This window comes from Phalaenopsis equestris, unplaced genomic scaffold, assembly GCF_001263595.1.
Source record: "Phalaenopsis equestris unplaced genomic scaffold, ASM126359v1 Scaffold000670, whole genome shotgun sequence".
NCBI classification, from domain to species: domain Eukaryota; kingdom Viridiplantae; phylum Streptophyta; class Magnoliopsida; order Asparagales; family Orchidaceae; genus Phalaenopsis; species Phalaenopsis equestris.
The window spans coordinates 455,489-472,826 of record NW_018165110.1 but is presented as its reverse complement, the minus strand read 5'-3'; the positions used below and the strand labels follow the sequence as shown (position 1 = coordinate 472,826).

At 35.0% G+C, this 17,338-nt stretch overlaps 1 protein-coding gene across 1 annotated transcript; it reads right to left on the bottom strand.

Annotated features, from left to right (window-relative positions):
- Nucleotides 1-5,392: 5,392 nt before the first annotated feature.
- LOC110030164 lies at nt 5,393-11,341 on the bottom strand. Its single transcript, XM_020732762.1, has 5 exons — nt 11,089-11,341; nt 9,563-10,033; nt 7,944-9,141; nt 6,909-7,055; nt 5,393-6,020 (listed from the first exon to the last, which is right to left on the bottom strand). The coding sequence occupies exons 2-5, from the start codon at nt 9,617-9,619 to the stop codon at nt 5,566-5,568; spliced, it is 1,857 nt and encodes a 618-aa protein (XP_020588421.1). The 5' UTR covers nt 9,620-10,033; nt 11,089-11,341; the 3' UTR covers nt 5,393-5,565.
- Nucleotides 11,342-17,338: the final 5,997 nt, after the last annotated feature.

The window sequence follows — 17,338 nt, the reverse complement described above, 5'->3', positions numbered from 1 at the left end:
GAGGTAGCCATGTTGTAGCGACAGGGGCCCAAAAAGATGGTATGCCGGTAAGGTAGTGACCTGAAAGAATGCAACTCAAGTAGATGATATCGATCATGCAAACAAACATGTATATGCACATACACAACATGTAAAGGAGCAAGTGGTCAGTCGATTGGGATGGAAATTCCGATCAATCCAAAGTGTTGTACCAACAGAGCCCGGGTAGTTGGTTGAAACACAAGTGATGTGACCGATTCAGGATAACCGACCGAGCCATAAGTGGTGTCGACCGGTCTGGGGCGACCGATCGAGGCACAAGTGATGCAATTGTAAGTGCAAATGCAAGGTGTCAGGTGCAAGGTGCAAGTGCAAATGCAAGGTGCAGAGTGCAGGTGCAAGTGTGATATATGACATACAATATGTAACATGCAAGATATGCACATGCAAACAACGAGGTTCATATGACCACATATGATAGCGAGTCACGCTCGTACTAACGACCTCACATGGGAAACCTAAGGTTTAGACCCTTGGATATGCGGCATCGCCGCCTCCAGCTTTGGTGTGGGAAAGTGAAGAGTTTTCTCCCCGGATCTTCGAAGGGAAAACTCTCCACGCCGTCTCAAAATGTGCTAGCTACAAAGTTTTTCCCATTTTGCGAACTCCTCCAGACTTTGCAAAGCGAGTCAGCTACGAAGCTTCTCTCGCTTTGCCAAGTCCGACCACGAAGCTTCTCTCGCTTTGCCAAGTTCGACCCCCTAGCTTCTCCAGGTAAAGCTGGGAAAAACCAAAGCAAGGGGAGTGAGGGACTCCGACCCATCGGGACTTGTTCTAAGGCTCACAACAAAAGGGAGACACTCAGCTCTACGGGGGGTGTTTGGTTACGCACAGGAAGTCCTAACCTAAAGGCTAGCTCTAGGAAATCGACGATCCATCACGCAGGCACGTTGTCGCGCCGACCCATGCTGGCGCATGCACCCCGTGTGTGCGATCGAACCCACACGCCTAGACACCGCTAAAATCTAGGGCCAACTAGGAGTTAGAGAATCTCACCACCGTAACGGTTGCAGACGCGTTCTCTTTGCTTGCGTCAAGCTCGCCGACGTCAGATCCATGCTCCAGTGTGCCTCGTAAAACACGCATAGGACAAAAACAGAGCCAATAAGGGCAAAAGATGAATGGATCAGTGAGATATGCGAAGTACCAAAAATAAATAATTTAGCATACAAAAATATGCAACACCAAAAAAAGGTACCTTCGCGAGAGAGGATTGCTTGAAGACGGTGAAGGAGGGGAACCCACAAGGTAAAAGACACACGCGCCTCCTCGAACAGTGACAACGCTCGCTGTTCGGCGAGGTGACGGATGTTAATTTATCGGCGGTGAATGCTGAAACCGGAGGAGGCGCAGGAGAAAGCCCCAAAAAAATTGAAGTCTTTCTTCACTATTTTGGTCCGGCAAAAAATACAACACCGGCAAGGAAGAAGCCGGCGAGACAAAGGAAGACCGTCGAGGTTGGCAGGAAGAAGAAATAGAAGCGGGAGAAGAAGAAGAGGAATAAGAAATAGGAGAAGAAGAAGAGGAAGAAGAAATAGGAGAAATAGAAGCCTGAGAAGAAGAAGAGGAAGAAGAAATAGGAGAAGAAATAGAAGAAGAAGAAGAAGAAGAAGCAGGAGAAAAAGAACGGGAAATGGAGAAGCCGGAGATGGAGAAGGATCGATGACCAGCGCCGGCGACGGAGGAGAGGAGCGGGAGGAGTATGGCTTCGTGAATCGATCTGGAGGAGGAGGCCTTTTTCGCGATTCGGTTCCGAGGTGCCTTCTCTCTCTTCCTTTTTGATAATATATATATATATATATAATAAAGGAGAGAGGGGGAATCTCCACATGGGTCATGCGTGAGCAGTAGAGATAAGGGAGGAAAACATATCTTTTATTTTTTTATTATAATAATATTATTATCCTCTGCGCTTTTTTCGTTCGGACATGTCTTCGCAGCGAAGTAGTCTCCCGTAAGTAAAATCGACATTTCGGACGCAACCACACAGTCCGTTTTGTCGTTCGGAGCCATCTGAACAAGTTTGCTGGTGCTCATGTCAATTTGAGCCAAATTTTTGCATGATGCGATAACTAATTTTCATCGATCACAAGTGGACACCCTACACCTATGATATCCAAAAATTGATGCCAACAAATTACAAAGTCCACTAAGTGCTCGTTGAGCTTTTTTTGGGCAAGCATTAGGTCATTCATGGTGACCTGCTATTGAGCGTCGGTAAAGCATTTCATGAACATGTCCTCTAGTTTGATGAACGTTTTGAAGTTGTCATTTGATAAATTAGCATATCATTCAAAAAAAAATCCAGGCAAACTAGTAACAAAAAGGCGAAGGAGCAAAGCATCGTTGTTATTGATGTTACAACAGAATGCATGAAACTAGACAATAAGCTGTCAGGCGTTTCCAACCCTATTAAACTTTTTGAATTGTTGAGTGACGAATCCCAGAGGATATGGTATGCACTCATAAGCCTCTGGATATGATCGACCTCACCTCACTAGGACCTTTTCTTGTTGAGTTACCAAAGCAGTATTGACCTTTTGCATCCACTTTGAACTTCAAATTTTAGTTAAAAGGTACATGCTCATGCTGAGCAACATAAGAAGAGGTGGCATGAACATGCCTTATGGGCTCAAGTGGTACGACGAGCGTCACCAAACATATATCTACCTGCTTCGGAGGCAAGACTACATCGAACCCTGCTTCGTTAGCCTGTAGAGTTGCTACTTGAGCAGTCATGAAAACTATGGCCTTGAAGAAGGGTGATAGTCTCGTCCTTAGTATGGTCGCCTTGATCAATCCCAGGAAGTCTCGAGACTATGCAGGCTCTTGATGATCAGCCTCATCGAAATCAACGACGAGGTTGTCACCAGCGGACCTTTGATGAAGAGTGATCACTTTTAGCGGTTTCCATATCGAAGTCATGTAACTCCTCACCAAGGAGGTCGTCCTCCATGAGGAGATCATTAGGAGTATAAAAAAGATTCCCGGATAGTTCATCTTCAGGATCCATCTCAGACCCTTCTCTGGGGTTAACTTGAGGTAGCTCTGAGATGTGATCAACTAAAAAGATAACCCTCTCTTGGATCAAATCACAAGTATCAGAAGTTGAAAGTAAAAGCCTAAAGAGGTGTATTTGTCGGAGTCGGCTAGACCCATTACCTCTATGGCAAAATCTGACAACATTCCTTTCTAATATACTTGTTCTTAAACAAGTAAGGTAAGCATCAATAGAGGCATGCCCCAGGCCTCACTCGATTGTCAAAAAAAAAAAAAAAAGATGCATTTATATATTAATTATATAACTTATATTATATAAATATACAATATCTATATTAGTATATTACTACTATAGTATATTAATATATTATTATTATTATTTTATTATATATTATAATTTATAAAATTTAATGTTTTAAAATATAATAAATTTTTTATATATAATTATTTTATATTATTTTATATTTCAAACAATAACGATTCGAACACGAACGAACGCATCAATGTTCGTGTTTGGTTCGTTTAACTAACCGAACGAAAAAAATTTGTTCATGTTTGTCTCGTTTACTTATCGAACGAATCGAACACGAACTCATTGACGAACCGAACACGAACTGTTCGCGAATAACGAGCTTTTTTGACAGCCCTAGTACAATCCTCTACTGAAGCCAAATGGAGTTTGGATGAATGATTTATGAATTTTATATGTTTTATTTTTTATTATTCAAATGGTTGAAATGGAGAGATTTGTATGTATGAATAATTTATGAGTTTTATTATGTGATTCTTATGTATTTACATATTTAACATCTACATTTTACATTTATACCACTCAAATATTTCATATTAAATTAAAAATACCTCTTTTTATTTTTATTTTTATGAAGTGTGTGTGTGTTTATGTGTGTGTGTGTATCGTAAAATGGAAATAAAGTATTGCTTCAGAAGTCCTGATGTAGTTTATATCAGGACTCTAATCAGAATCTGTCATGGCCACCCATGTATTAAATTAATTTTTTTACTAAAGTGGGCATGCCTGTATGTGTCAATACCTGAGTGTCAGGACTCTAATCAGAGCTGTCATGACCACCCATGTATTAAATTACTTTTTTTTTACTAAAGTAGACACGTCCCTAAAAGTGTCAATGTCTGATTGTCAGGACTCTACTCAGAGCCTATCATGGCCACCCATGTATTAAATTAATTTTTTTAACTAAAGTGGACATGACTGTAAAAGTGGCAGGACCTGATTGTCAGAACTCTAATCAGAGCCTGTCATGGCCACCCATGTATTATATTAATATTAATTTTTTTACTAAAATGGGCATGCCTGTAAAAGCCGCATGACCTAATTGAATTGATGTCCTGAAGCAAAACTACAGTAGAATTCCTGGTGTAATATTTCCTCCTCAAAATGACCGTTGAAATGGAGAAATTTTTGAATGAAATGGAATTTGTCATAAGGCCTCATTATATTTTTTGAAATTACAACTTTGTAATATTAATTTACCTAGTTTAAATAAATTTGAATGCATAATTATTTTAATTTTCGTAATATTTTCATACTTGAAAAAAATCCTAGATTAAATTAATCATCAAAATCTAGATCAAAACTAAATTTAATGCCATTTAGCACTTAAACATTACTTCTTTTTTTACATTTAGGGCCCAATTGGGGCAACTTATAAGTGCGGCGACACTTTTGAAAACACAGCCTAACCATTTGGTTTGTGCGTTTTTGAAAACGCTGTCTGCCGCATTTTGATTTTTTACACTAAACGCAGATCGTGGGTCGACCCTCGCGACTAACCCGCAGGCCACGTTTCAGGATAAGTTGTTTATCTTGAAACGCACAAGCTGCCCCAAACAGACCCTTATACCACCCAAATCTTTCATATCATATAAAAAATATCACTATTTTAAGTTTGAAAAAGTGAAACACACCTTTCCATGCATGGGTAGGCTGTTATATGTAAAAACTGAAGTTTGGATGTTAGATATGTAAAAGACAATAGGTATTAAGTGGTATGTATGTAAATCTTCCTAATTTCATATCATATAATGCATAAATAAAAAAATTTGAGCATGTTATTTGCATATTTGGCCAATGTCACAAATGGAAGTAGAGCTGTCAAGGAACAGATTCATATATAAAAAAAAAAAAAAAAAAAAATTCAAATTTTCGTCGGCTTGTAACTTGGCTTGTTTATTTCGATCCAACAGGAGCCAAAAATTCGAGTCAATTTTCGAATGATAAACCATCTTCAACCAAAATTCGCTAAATTCACAACTCTAACATCAATATAAAAACATCAACGAAAACGAGCTTCATAGAATCTAGACATGATTATCTCATAAATATCTTGAAAAAAAAAACATTTATTAACTATTTTAAACAAAAATGCAAAAACAATATTCCCACAATTATTCTCTTTATTTTTCCGAATCAAAACCATATAAAACTATCAAGCAACGAACAAAAGTTATGGGCAATGAAAGCTATAAAGCCTGCTGACCAGGCAAGGCTTACCTTCTCAGAGATGACTGCTGATACTTACCCTTGGGTCGAGTCTTCTTCTTCGTCGATGAGTTCGGGCTCGAGACCTGACTCAGAAGCCTCACCGGCCGCCTCTGCGAGCTCCTTCCGGTGTCAACAATGGCTGCCCGGCTGGCCGGAACCTCTCTCGCTCTATGCTGCTTTATCTGCTGCTTGTTCAGATAGGTGAGGTGGGGAAGAAGACTCAGAACCGTTTTCTTCACCTGCTCATCTCCCACACAGCTCTGTATCGGGTTCCCAATCAGATTGAGGGCCATGAGAGAGTTGTAGTTGGCGACAAGCTGTCCTAAAGCTTTGGCTGTGCTTATCTTGTTGAAGCTGAGGTCCACAACTGTGAGCTTTAGGAGGCGATGGAGGCCTTCGACCTCGCCGATCTTATTGCCGGCGAGGTACAGTTCTTTGATGATCGTGCAGTTGGATAATCCTGTATGAAAGCACATTATGAAGCGGTCAAATTCTAAGAAGGTCGAAACTGACTCAATTGTGGGACAAGTTGCCTTGCGAGCCTGCTGGAGCTTGACACATTAATGAGCTCATGCATCATACGAGCTCCAGCTTGGCCAGACTCAAACTCTAGAGCACATGAGTCAGCTTGATTAACATTTATTAAGATCAAAGTTGGTTCTCCCGTCTCTACAATCTAGAATGTATAGCTTCGATCAAATGGAATTGAGCTCAACAACCAAGTCAAGCTCGAGCTTTTTTATCAGGCTCGAGCTAGACTTCTTTTACTCAAGTCGAGCTTGAGTTCGAGCTAATCAATTATTAAATGAGTTTGGTTCAAATAAGCTAAAACTTGACTCGGTTTGACTCTTTTATGCCTTACCGCAAAAAAAGTCTTCTAGAATTAGAGGGCTAAGAAAACCTAACCATTAATTGGATAAACCAACATAAAATTCTCTGTGTGTTGGTGTGTGTTAATCATATGCTCGATTTTACGTTATTTTCGCTCAGTGTTTGAATTGGTTTCTCTATCTCTTCAACACGAATTACCACTTATTCATTGTCACACAATCATCTTCTTTCATATATTTTTTTAAATGTTAAAATTTGCATATTAAGCATTTCAAACAATAAAATTTTTTTTAATGTTAACATTTTAAACCCACATCTTTGATATCTCATAAAAAATATCACTATTTTAAATTTAAAAAAAAAAAAAAAAAAAAGTGAAATGCACCAATTCATATATAGATAAGGTAGCATACAAGTAAAAATAAAAGTAATAAAAAAAAAAAAAGTGAAATGCACTAATTCATACATAGATAAGGTAGCATACAAGTAAAAATAAAAGTAAATGAGAAAGGCTTACCACGACCAATTCTTGCGATGCGGTTATAGCTCAAGTTAAGAACCCTCAACTTTGTGAGGTCCTTAAGGCCTTCAATGGTTGCTATCTTGTTCCGGGACAAGTCGAGGGTGTGAAGGCCCTTCGGAAGCGAACCGGGAGAGATATGAACTGCATCATGCGAATTGAACATTTTATCTCTGAAAAAGCCACAATAAACTTTTGAAGATTTACATAAATAAAACATAGTTCCTATGTATTTACATATCTAACACCAAAACATTCATATTTACATGCATACCGCTCAAATCTTTAAAAACATATCAGAAATTCAACCATCACAACCTTTATAAAAGTGAATTACACTTTTATGCATAAGTTTATGGCACTAAGATGTTATAAGTATAAATTTAAAACTGTGGGAAAAAATTGTGTGAAATATTCGTAAATTTCCCATATTTGCATGCATATCACTCAAATTTTTAACATCATATCAAAAACAACACAATCACTGTCTTTATAAAAGTGAAATATGCTTTTAATGCATAAGTTTATGACACTAAGGTGTTATAAGTGTAAATATCAAACTTTGGGTAAGAATTGTGTGAAATGTACTAAATTTCACATATTTAGATGCATATCATTCAAATCTTTAACATTATATAAAAATACCAGCATCACTATCTTAATAGAAGTGAAATACACTTTTAATGCATAAGTTTATGACACTAAGACGTTATAAGTATAAATATCAAATTTTGGGTAAGAATTGTGTGAAATGCACATAAATTTCCCATATTTACATGCATATCATTAAAATCTTTAACATTATATAAAAATACCAACATCACTAAAAGTGGAAAACACTTTTAATGCCTAAGTTTATGACACTAAAGTGTTATAAGTATAAATATCTTCATAAAAGTGGAAAACACTTTTAATGCGTAAGTTTATGACACTAAAGTGTTATAAGTATAAATATCAAATTTTGGGTAAGAACTGTGTAAAATGTATGTAAATTTCCCATAATCTTTTGCCTCCATAGTTTATGGAATATACCTATGAAGTTCCCTGAGAGATTGACTGATCTAAGGCCTCCAAAGGCTGAAATGGTAGGAATGACCTTAAGTCCCATATTGGAAATATGAGCCACTGAAGAGAACGAATTCAAGGAACGAATAATATTGTTTGCCCGTATCACCTCCTCGATCGCATGTCGACTTGTATGGGAATGACTCTTCCCAGATGACTCTCCGATCTCGAAATGAGAACGAATGACGGTTCCTTCATCTAGTGTTTCATGATGGTTTTCTTCACAACCGAATCCGTCATCCACGAGGCTGTTTATCCAAGCGTTAACTCGGTCTCGAGGGGAAGACTCGGACGAGAATGCGACCCACTGGCTCTCCACCGCCTTCTTCATCTTATCGAGCTTTTGGCTCGGTTCATGGGTATCAGAAGAGTACCCAACCTTTGGATTAGCAGTACTGAGAACTGAAACAAGTTTTTGAGGAACACTGAATTTGTGGAGATTTCTATGGCTCCATAGGAAGAGCTTCCACCAGATTTTTCGGCTTCGAGAGGGAAGCACCTGGCACGAAGAACGTCTTCTTAGCATCACTCGGTCGGCGCTACGAGAAGTTTTCACGGATATGGGGCTGCTATAATCCTCATAACTAACTTCTTCTCCACCTAATCCTAACAAATTTTGAAGGTTGGAATAAGAACTGAGCCTGTTCACTGAATTGATTGACTCGGTAGCTCTCTTCGTTTCGATATTAGAACACGATCGCTTAAGAACCGGTGATCCTTCAAAAACTTTCCGTGCCAAACCAGGATCACTCACATGCCCACTCGCAAGCATTGTATCAGGACTAAGCCCTCCATCTGTCTCTACCTTGATCTCAAAACCAAAGTTGTTTAACTCAGTGTTTGATCCATGTGAAGCAAGTTCCCCTTTAGCTTGAAGATCGAAATCGGAGTAATCTCTCTTCATGGATCGACTCTCGTCATGTTCATCGCCTCCCTCGTAAGCTATCTCTTGAATAAAATCACCCGGGACCAAGCTATTATCATTAATCGGTGCTTCGGAAATACAGGAAGATCTTTTCACTTGCATAGGAGATGAGTCTGAGATTGTAATATGAGACTCAGGGAGGCCATTTTGGGTGGAAGAGCTGGCCATATTACTTGACTTAAACTCGAGTTTACCATCATTGATACTTCGATTACCATCATCCATGACTTCGGGCGAGTTCTAGTCCAAAATAACAGTCCATGTTAGCTCATAGAGAAGGGGAGCATTGGCATACATACGACCCAATTTCTATGTATTTACATATCGAGCATTGGCATACATACGACCCAATTTCTATGCATTTACATATCTAAAACCAAAACTTTTAGCTTTTACATTAATACCGCCCAAATCTTTCATATCACATATTAGCTTTCACATTAATACCGCCCAAATCTTTCATATCACATCACAATACCACTATTTTAACATAAAAAAAAAAGTGAAATACAACTTTTCATGCATTTTTAAGGCGGCATATAAGTAAAAATTGTAGTTTTGCTGTTAGATATGTAATCACATAAAAATTTTGAGGGATATGTATGTAAATCTTCCAAAAAGTAATAAAAAAATGTATGAAAACATGACCGCCATCTCTTACCTTAGATTTCTTCTTCCTTCCTGCCAAAAACTTTGCCAAACAAGAGCATATTGCCATTACGCAAAATTTAGAAAATAAAACAATGGACGGAAACAAATTAAACAAACACAAACAGAGTTGCAGACCTTAACTTCTGTTAAATATTTCGTAATATCTTTTACAAATCACACAATATCACCAAAACGAACGAGGAAACTGATACCAAATGAATGAAAAACTGCAAATTAGAGCTGTGAGGCCTTCAATGATTAGCCATTATCGATTGGAGAACCCTTCTGATTACAACAGAAGTGGCGACGAAGATGAATGGCAGAGAGAGATAAGTAATACAAGACGGCATTAGAATCCTTCTGATCCCACACCTTCCTCAAGGTGTGAGAATGAAATTCGCAGCCGGTGATGGCCAGAGTGGTTGGAGTATAAGTGTGATATAAAGAGATATCCTTTCCGACCCCGTCGTGAGAGAGAAACCTGTAGGATCACTCATAAAATTTCATAAAACAGGCAAGGAAGAACAGGGTGAAAAAGTTAGTAATTTCATAATCAAATTTTGTATTAATCTTCAAGCAAAAAACACTTAAAAAGCTTAACTTTCTGCAAATAAGGATTAATGAGAACAAAGAAAGAACATTTTTCAGTCTGTAATTATGTCTTCAAGCAATATAGATGAAAAAACAAGCAAAGAACTTTAGAATTCGTAAAATTCCATCATGAAGAATCCATAGCTCATCAAAACCATGGCTCATCAAAAAGATAGAAATTAGATAATCAAATTTTATGTTGATGTTCCAGCAAAAACACTTAAAAAGCTTAACTTTATGCAAATAAGGATTAATGAGAACAAAAGAAAGAACAGTTTTCAGTCGTTAATCATGACTCAACGCAATATAGACGAAACAACAAGGAAAGAACTTTAGAATCAGTAAAATTCCATCATGAAGAATCCATAGCTCATGAAAACCATAGCTCATCAAAACCATAGAAATTTCATAATCAAATTTTATGTTAATGTTCCAGCAAAAACACTTAAAAAGCTTAACTTTCTGCAAATAAGGATAAATGAGAACAAATAAAGAACAATTTTCAGTCTGTAACTATGACTTCAAGCAATATAGATGAGAAAAAGAAGCAAAAAACTTTGGAATCAGTAAAATTCCATCATGAAGAATCCATAGCTCATCAAAACAATGTCCACACATACCGAAAATGCCTTCCTTTTCTCATTATAAAGAAAAAAAAAACAGAAACTACTAATTTCCGACCTAAGCTAACCAATTTATCTGAAAAAAACGAAAAATAACAAAGAAACGATCTCGCTCAATCGTGTCTGTGCAAGAAAATCAACTCATGACATCAATCCAAGCATAAATTCAAACCAAACATTGTCAAAAAAAAAAAAAAAACAAAACCTAAACCTAACGGCCCAAAATCCAACCTCGGCCTCCCGCCTAGAACCCTAACAAGCCATCAAAACTTCCTCAGACCAAGCAATCAAGGAGAAGAAAAGTAGAAAAAGGGTACAATACCGAACAAACAATAACAAAGATGATCCAAATCTCCTGTTTTTCTTGCTCCGAATCAAAAAGCTCCAATCTTTATGCGATCTATCATAGCACAGCAGATTGCTGAAGAATAGTTCGGCTTGGGAGACGAAACGAGAGATCGAAGGGAATAAGAACAAAAACTTGGTGGACCCGGGAAGCCGGTAAGGTGAAATTCCCTCACGAGCGCGGTTCGCACGCGGGCGCTCCTCTCTCTCTCTCTCTACTGTGTGTTTCTCCCTAAAGTGTGGTAATTTCACCTCCTTGGCTCCACCATTTACGTGGAAAAGCTTACAATTTTATGGCCATTTCTTTATTTTTATAATATGTACAAACCTTATTTTGTCGAGGTTTGATTGGCAATTATTTTATTTAAGTCCGACGTCAGTTGCAATTTTAAAGCTTTTTTTTACTGATGATTGCCTTTTTTAAAAGTGTTAATTTACAATGAGCTCCTTTGTCATTTCAAAATGACAAATTTAATATGGGTGGAGCCATTATAACATCTACAACTTGCCTATAAAATAAATTTAAAAAAATATAGTGAACTTGTAATTTGTAATGTGGTATTTATGACAACTCAAAATTTTACACCCTTGCTATCCATACTATTGAAATAGTCTATAAGAAATAAAAAATTAGAGGAATGTGTGTTTTTTATCAAAAGACAAAATTAAAAAATAGACAACAATAGTTTGATGTCCTTTAATTGTAATATTGAATGCTATAAATGTAATTGTTTATGATTGATGACATTGATGATAGTTGATGATGACAAACAAGCGGTTCAAGTGATAATTTTCAATTTGACCAACTGACAATATTACAATCACCTACTACTGCTTTTGCGACGAACTACTACTATTATGGTCTATGTGGTTAACTGATAATATTACAATCACCAACTACTATTTATGTGACCGACTACTATTATTATATCTTTCAACTATGTTGTTGTGGCCAACTAACTTTACGACAACCCCCAACTACAACATCTAAGACTAATTGACAATATTACAACCACCAACTGACAATAGTGCAACCACCTACTATTGTTTATGTGATGAACTACTGTTATTATGTATAATGTAACCAATTGATAATATTATAACTATCAACTACTATTTATGTGATCAACTACTACGATTATATCTTTCAGCTATGATGTTGTGGCCAACTAACTTTACTACAAACCCTAACTACAACATCTATGACCAACTACTATCACTACTTCCAACTATGATGTTCGTGACCAACTAACGGTACTACAACCCTAAACTATTGCACATATGACTAACAATTACTACAACTTCCAATTGTAGCCTCCATGGCCAATTGTCGTAATTATATTTCTCGAATACAACTTTCATGATCAATTATATTAGTTGTAGTCCAATTGCAATCATTATAGTTGAGCTAATATTATATAATTAGAATATGACATTACAATTATATCTTCTTTAATTTATGAGAACAGTAAACCTATGTACTTACAAACACATTATAAGTTATTTTGACTATGCTAGACCTCATATTTTTTTTTTCCTTTTCCAGGGTTTCCCACATAAAAAATCATGATATCTCCTATTGGTATTTTTCTATTGTATGTATGTGTGTTATATCTTTCTGTAATGCTAAGATGTTAAATCATCACTCTACCTTTGTAAATCATCTGACCCGCAACAATCATATCAGAAAATTATTTTTTAACAGGTTAATTCATACATAACACTCTAAATATTGTTATTTATGATGTTGTGACCAACTAACTTTACTACAACCCCCAACTACAACTTCTATGACCAACTACTATTATTACTTCCAACTATGACGTTCGTGACCAACTAACGATACTACAACCCCAAACTATTGCACATATGACTAATAATTACTACAACTTCCAATTGTATCCTCCATGGCCAATTGTCATAATTGTATTTCTCGAATACAACTTTCATGATCAACTATATTAGTTGTAGTCCAATTGCAATCATTATAGTTTAACTAATATTATATAATTAGAACATGACATTACAATTATATATTATTTAATTTATGAGAATAATAAACCTATGTACTTACAAAAATAGTATAAGTTATTTTGACTATGCTAGACCCCATGTTTTTTTTCCTTTTCCAGGGTTTTCCCACGTAAAAAAATCATGATATCTCCTCTTGGTATTTTTCTATTATATGTATGTGTGTTATATCTTTTTGTAATGCTAAGATGTTAAATTATCACTCTACCTTTGTAAATCATCTGACCCACAACAATCATATCATAAAATTATTTTTTAACGGGTTAATTCATACATAACACTCTAAATATTGTTATTTAGAAAACTAACTCCCATGTGATATTTTTAACTATCGAATGGATGCATTTATGTATGTCATGATCAAATCACTAAGAATTTGATAAAAATAAAAATATTAGGGTGAGAATTATAAAAAAAAGATGAAAAGAGTGCTAGATTTCTAAATAATAATGCTTTGGGTATTAGTACTAGAACTGTAAATGAGTCAATGCACTTGATGAAAGGCTTGATTTCAGTTTGATTAATACTCAATATTTTATTCAAATTAATAATAATAAAAAAAGTTTAAACATTTTATTACACAGAATAGTTAAATGAAAATTTTCAAAAATAAACTAACTCGTTTGTTAATGTTCACCAATGAGCTCGTTTGTCTTTCAACAAATAACATGATAAATGCACTATACCAATATGATATATTATTTAAATGATATTTGATTGATTAAAATTTATTTAAATTTACATTTAATAATAATTTATTATTATTTAATATGAACATGCATGAAAATTTAATACAATTTCTTCTTCTTTTTTTTTATTCCAATGAACTAAATTGTTAGTATGTTATTTAATTACAAAAAAATGCATATTTATAATTTATATATTAATTTATTTTTTTGGTGTAAACTAAATTGATGTTAATTTAAAATTTATTTAATTGCTTATTTATTTTATTTCATAAAAATATTTATTAAGAAATTTACATAAAAAATGAAATGCTCATTCGAACTTTTAACATATTTACTAATCTTTTAAGAAAAGCTAATTTAAAAAATTCTCCCCTTGAATTATCAAAAAACATAATAGCAATATAATTGTAATTAACTACTTTTATTTATATATAAATATTTATTTGTATAATATTCAAATCATTATCATCATATAATTAAATTGTTTTTTAATAGGACGATTAACGACTACATCGTCGTGAATTTGATAAAAATGAAAAATATGCAGGAAAATATTGTTTATGATTTTATGATGAATTTTTATATTTGAGCAAGAATTTTAAAAATGGATAAATGAGAATGTTAGACTGCTAAATTTGTAAATAATAATGTTTAGAGTGCTAATATTATGATTGTAAATGAACCAGTACACTCGATGAATAACTTGAGCTCAGCTTGATTAATACTTAATCATGTGTGTTAATATTTACGAACAAGCTAGCTCGTTTGTTACTTAACAATTAATATGTTAAATGATCTATATTTATATGATATTAATTTTAAATAAAAGTTAGTTATTTAGAACTTTTTTTAATTATATATTTAATAGTAACATATAATAATGTAATATCAATATGCTTCTAAATTTAATATAATTTCTTCATAGGTTTTTATTCTAATAAACTAGTTTGTTAGTATTTTCTTATGTAATTTGTTAGCATAATTAGCTTATTTAGTAGTCTTATATGAAAAATCAATTACATATAAATTTTTGTATTTTACATGAAAAATCAAGTAATTGGTTAATTTTTTTGTGTGTTCGATTAAAATATATAGATTAATTACAAATTAAGTACGATCATTTTAAAATTTTGTCAGGCAGAGTATGAATCCTCGTGTCATTGAAAGCTTGGCTCAAGCTCGAATTGGATATGAACAGCTTATGATTCGACTAAGCCTCGTCCAATCCATGATATAAACGCTCGACTTTACTCGATCCAGCTCGATTATAGCCTTAGGTGCATGTATGCCATTGAAATAAAGTACATTTATTCTTGCTTATATTTTAATTTAATAATGACATTAGAATTTAATATAAATAAAATTTAAATATTAAATGTTGAATAAGTAAATATGAATTATATCACATGCATTTTCATGGACTTGAACATCTTATTGGCCGCTATATTCCTCTTACATTCTGACAAAACAAAACTTATACACACCACATAGCTTGACATCATATTTAGACCACATCTGTTCAACGCTGAAGGTGGACAAGTGGGAGCACACTAGCTTAGTTAGTCATCGGTCTCTTAGTCGCCCAATTAAAGACACAAGAGAAATACAAATGGGCTGGTATTGGGTCGAGTCAGCCGACTCATTGGGGGGTGTTATGGCCCATCGGCGAGTCGTGCATGAGAAGTTCGAGTTAGTCATCCACGATTAGGGTGTGGCCGCCTGACTTTAAGGTTCACTCGCCTGCAATTCGACCGCCCTTTCCTTTTGCTTTCTTAGATCGGGTGGTTAAGATTGCTTTTTAGCTCCAAATGGGAAGTTGACGAACCCTCAAATCCATTGATTTTATCGTTTGTTCATCGAGGCCCTTAGCAACCTTTCACGTTGCTTTTGTGGCTTGATGAGCCAACTTTTGCTAGCATAGAGCTGCTAACGATCCAATTTCGAATTGAGCTGGGAATGGCTCAGAATAGGCTCGGAAAATTTCGATCCAAAACTGTAGCTCACTAAATTTATTTTGAGATGCGCATAACAAATGTTTTTGGTTAATTTTCATAAGTATCAAATTAATTAAAATGATTTGAAGGCGAATACTAACAAAAATTATATAAGAATATTCTCGTATAATTTTTCTTAAAACTATATTCATATAACTATTAGGGAGATTTTGGTACATATCCCTATAGTTTTATCTATTTATATTTTCATCGTTGAATTTTTATATTGACTTTCAAATAGGGGTGTAAACGAGCCGAACACGAACGAATAAAGCTTGTGTTCGTGTTCGGTTCGTTTAAAATTTAGTTTGTTTTAAAATTTAAATGTTAAATAAGTAAATAAGAATTATATCACATGCATTTTCATGGATTTGAACATCTTATTGGCCGCTATCGTCCTCTTACATTCTGACCAAACAAAACTTATACACACCACAAAGATTGACTTCATATTTAGACCACATCTGTTCAACCCTGAAGGTGGACAAGTGGGAGCACACTAGCTTAGTTAGTCATCGGTGTCTCTTAGTCGCCCAATTAAAGACACAAGAGAAGTACAAATGGGCTTGGTATTGGGCCGAGTTGGCCAACTCATTGGGGGTGTTATGGCCCATCGGCCGAGTCGTGCATGAGAAGTTCGAGTTAGTCATCCACGATTAGGGTGTGGCCGCCTGACTTTAAGGTTCACTCGCCTGCAATTCGACCGCCCTTTCCTTTTGCTTTCTTAGATCGGGTGGTTAAGATTGCTTTTTAGCTCCAAATGGGAAGTTGACGAACCCTCAAATCCATTGATTTTATCGTTTGTTCATCGAGGCCCTTAGCAACCTTTCACGTTGCTTTTGTGGCTTGATGAGCCAACTTTTGCTAGCATAGAGCTGCTAACGATCCAATTTCGAATTGAGCTGGGAATGGCTCAGAATAGGCTCGGAAAATTTCGATCCAAAATTGTAGCTCACTAAATTTATTTTGAGATGCGCATAACAAATGTTTTTGGTTAATTTTCATAAGTATCAAATTAATTAAAATGATTTGAAGGCGAATACTAACAAAAATTATATAAGAATATTCTCGTATAATTTTTCTTAAAACTATATTCATATAACTATTAGGGAGATTTTGGTACATATCCCTATAGTTTTATCTATTTATATTTTCATCGTTGAATTTTTATATTGACTTTCAAATAGGGGTGTAAACGAGCCGAACACGAACGAATAAAGCTTGTGTTCGTGTTCGGTTCGTTTAAAATTTAGTTTGTTTGAAATAAGCTCGTGTTCGTTTCTTAACGAACGAGCCGAACACGAACCGAACACGAGCTGTTCGCGAACGCCAAGCCAATTTGATATCCCTAATATTAATATATAAAAATAATATTATATATTAATTATATAACTTATATTATATAAATATTCAATATCTATATTAGTATATTACTACTATAGTATATTAATATATTATTATTATTATTTTATTATATATTATAATTTATAAAATTTAATGTTTTAAAATATAA

What these genes read in the sequence shown, in the direction of transcription:
- LOC110030164 (XM_020732762.1), bottom strand. Translation starts at nt 9,619, where the DNA reads ATGGCAATATGCTCTTGTTTGGCAAAGTTTTTGGCAGGAAGGAAGAAG. An exon ending in GAAGGAAGAAGAAATCTAAG is followed by an intron (nt 9,142 to 9,562) that starts GTAAGAGATGGC and finishes ATTTTGGACTAG; the next exon opens with AACTCGCCCGAAGTCATGGA. An exon ending in CATCGCAAGAATTGGTCGTG is followed by an intron (nt 6,021 to 6,908) that starts GTAAGCCTTTCT and finishes GCTTTCATACAG; the next exon opens with GATTATCCAACTGCACGATC.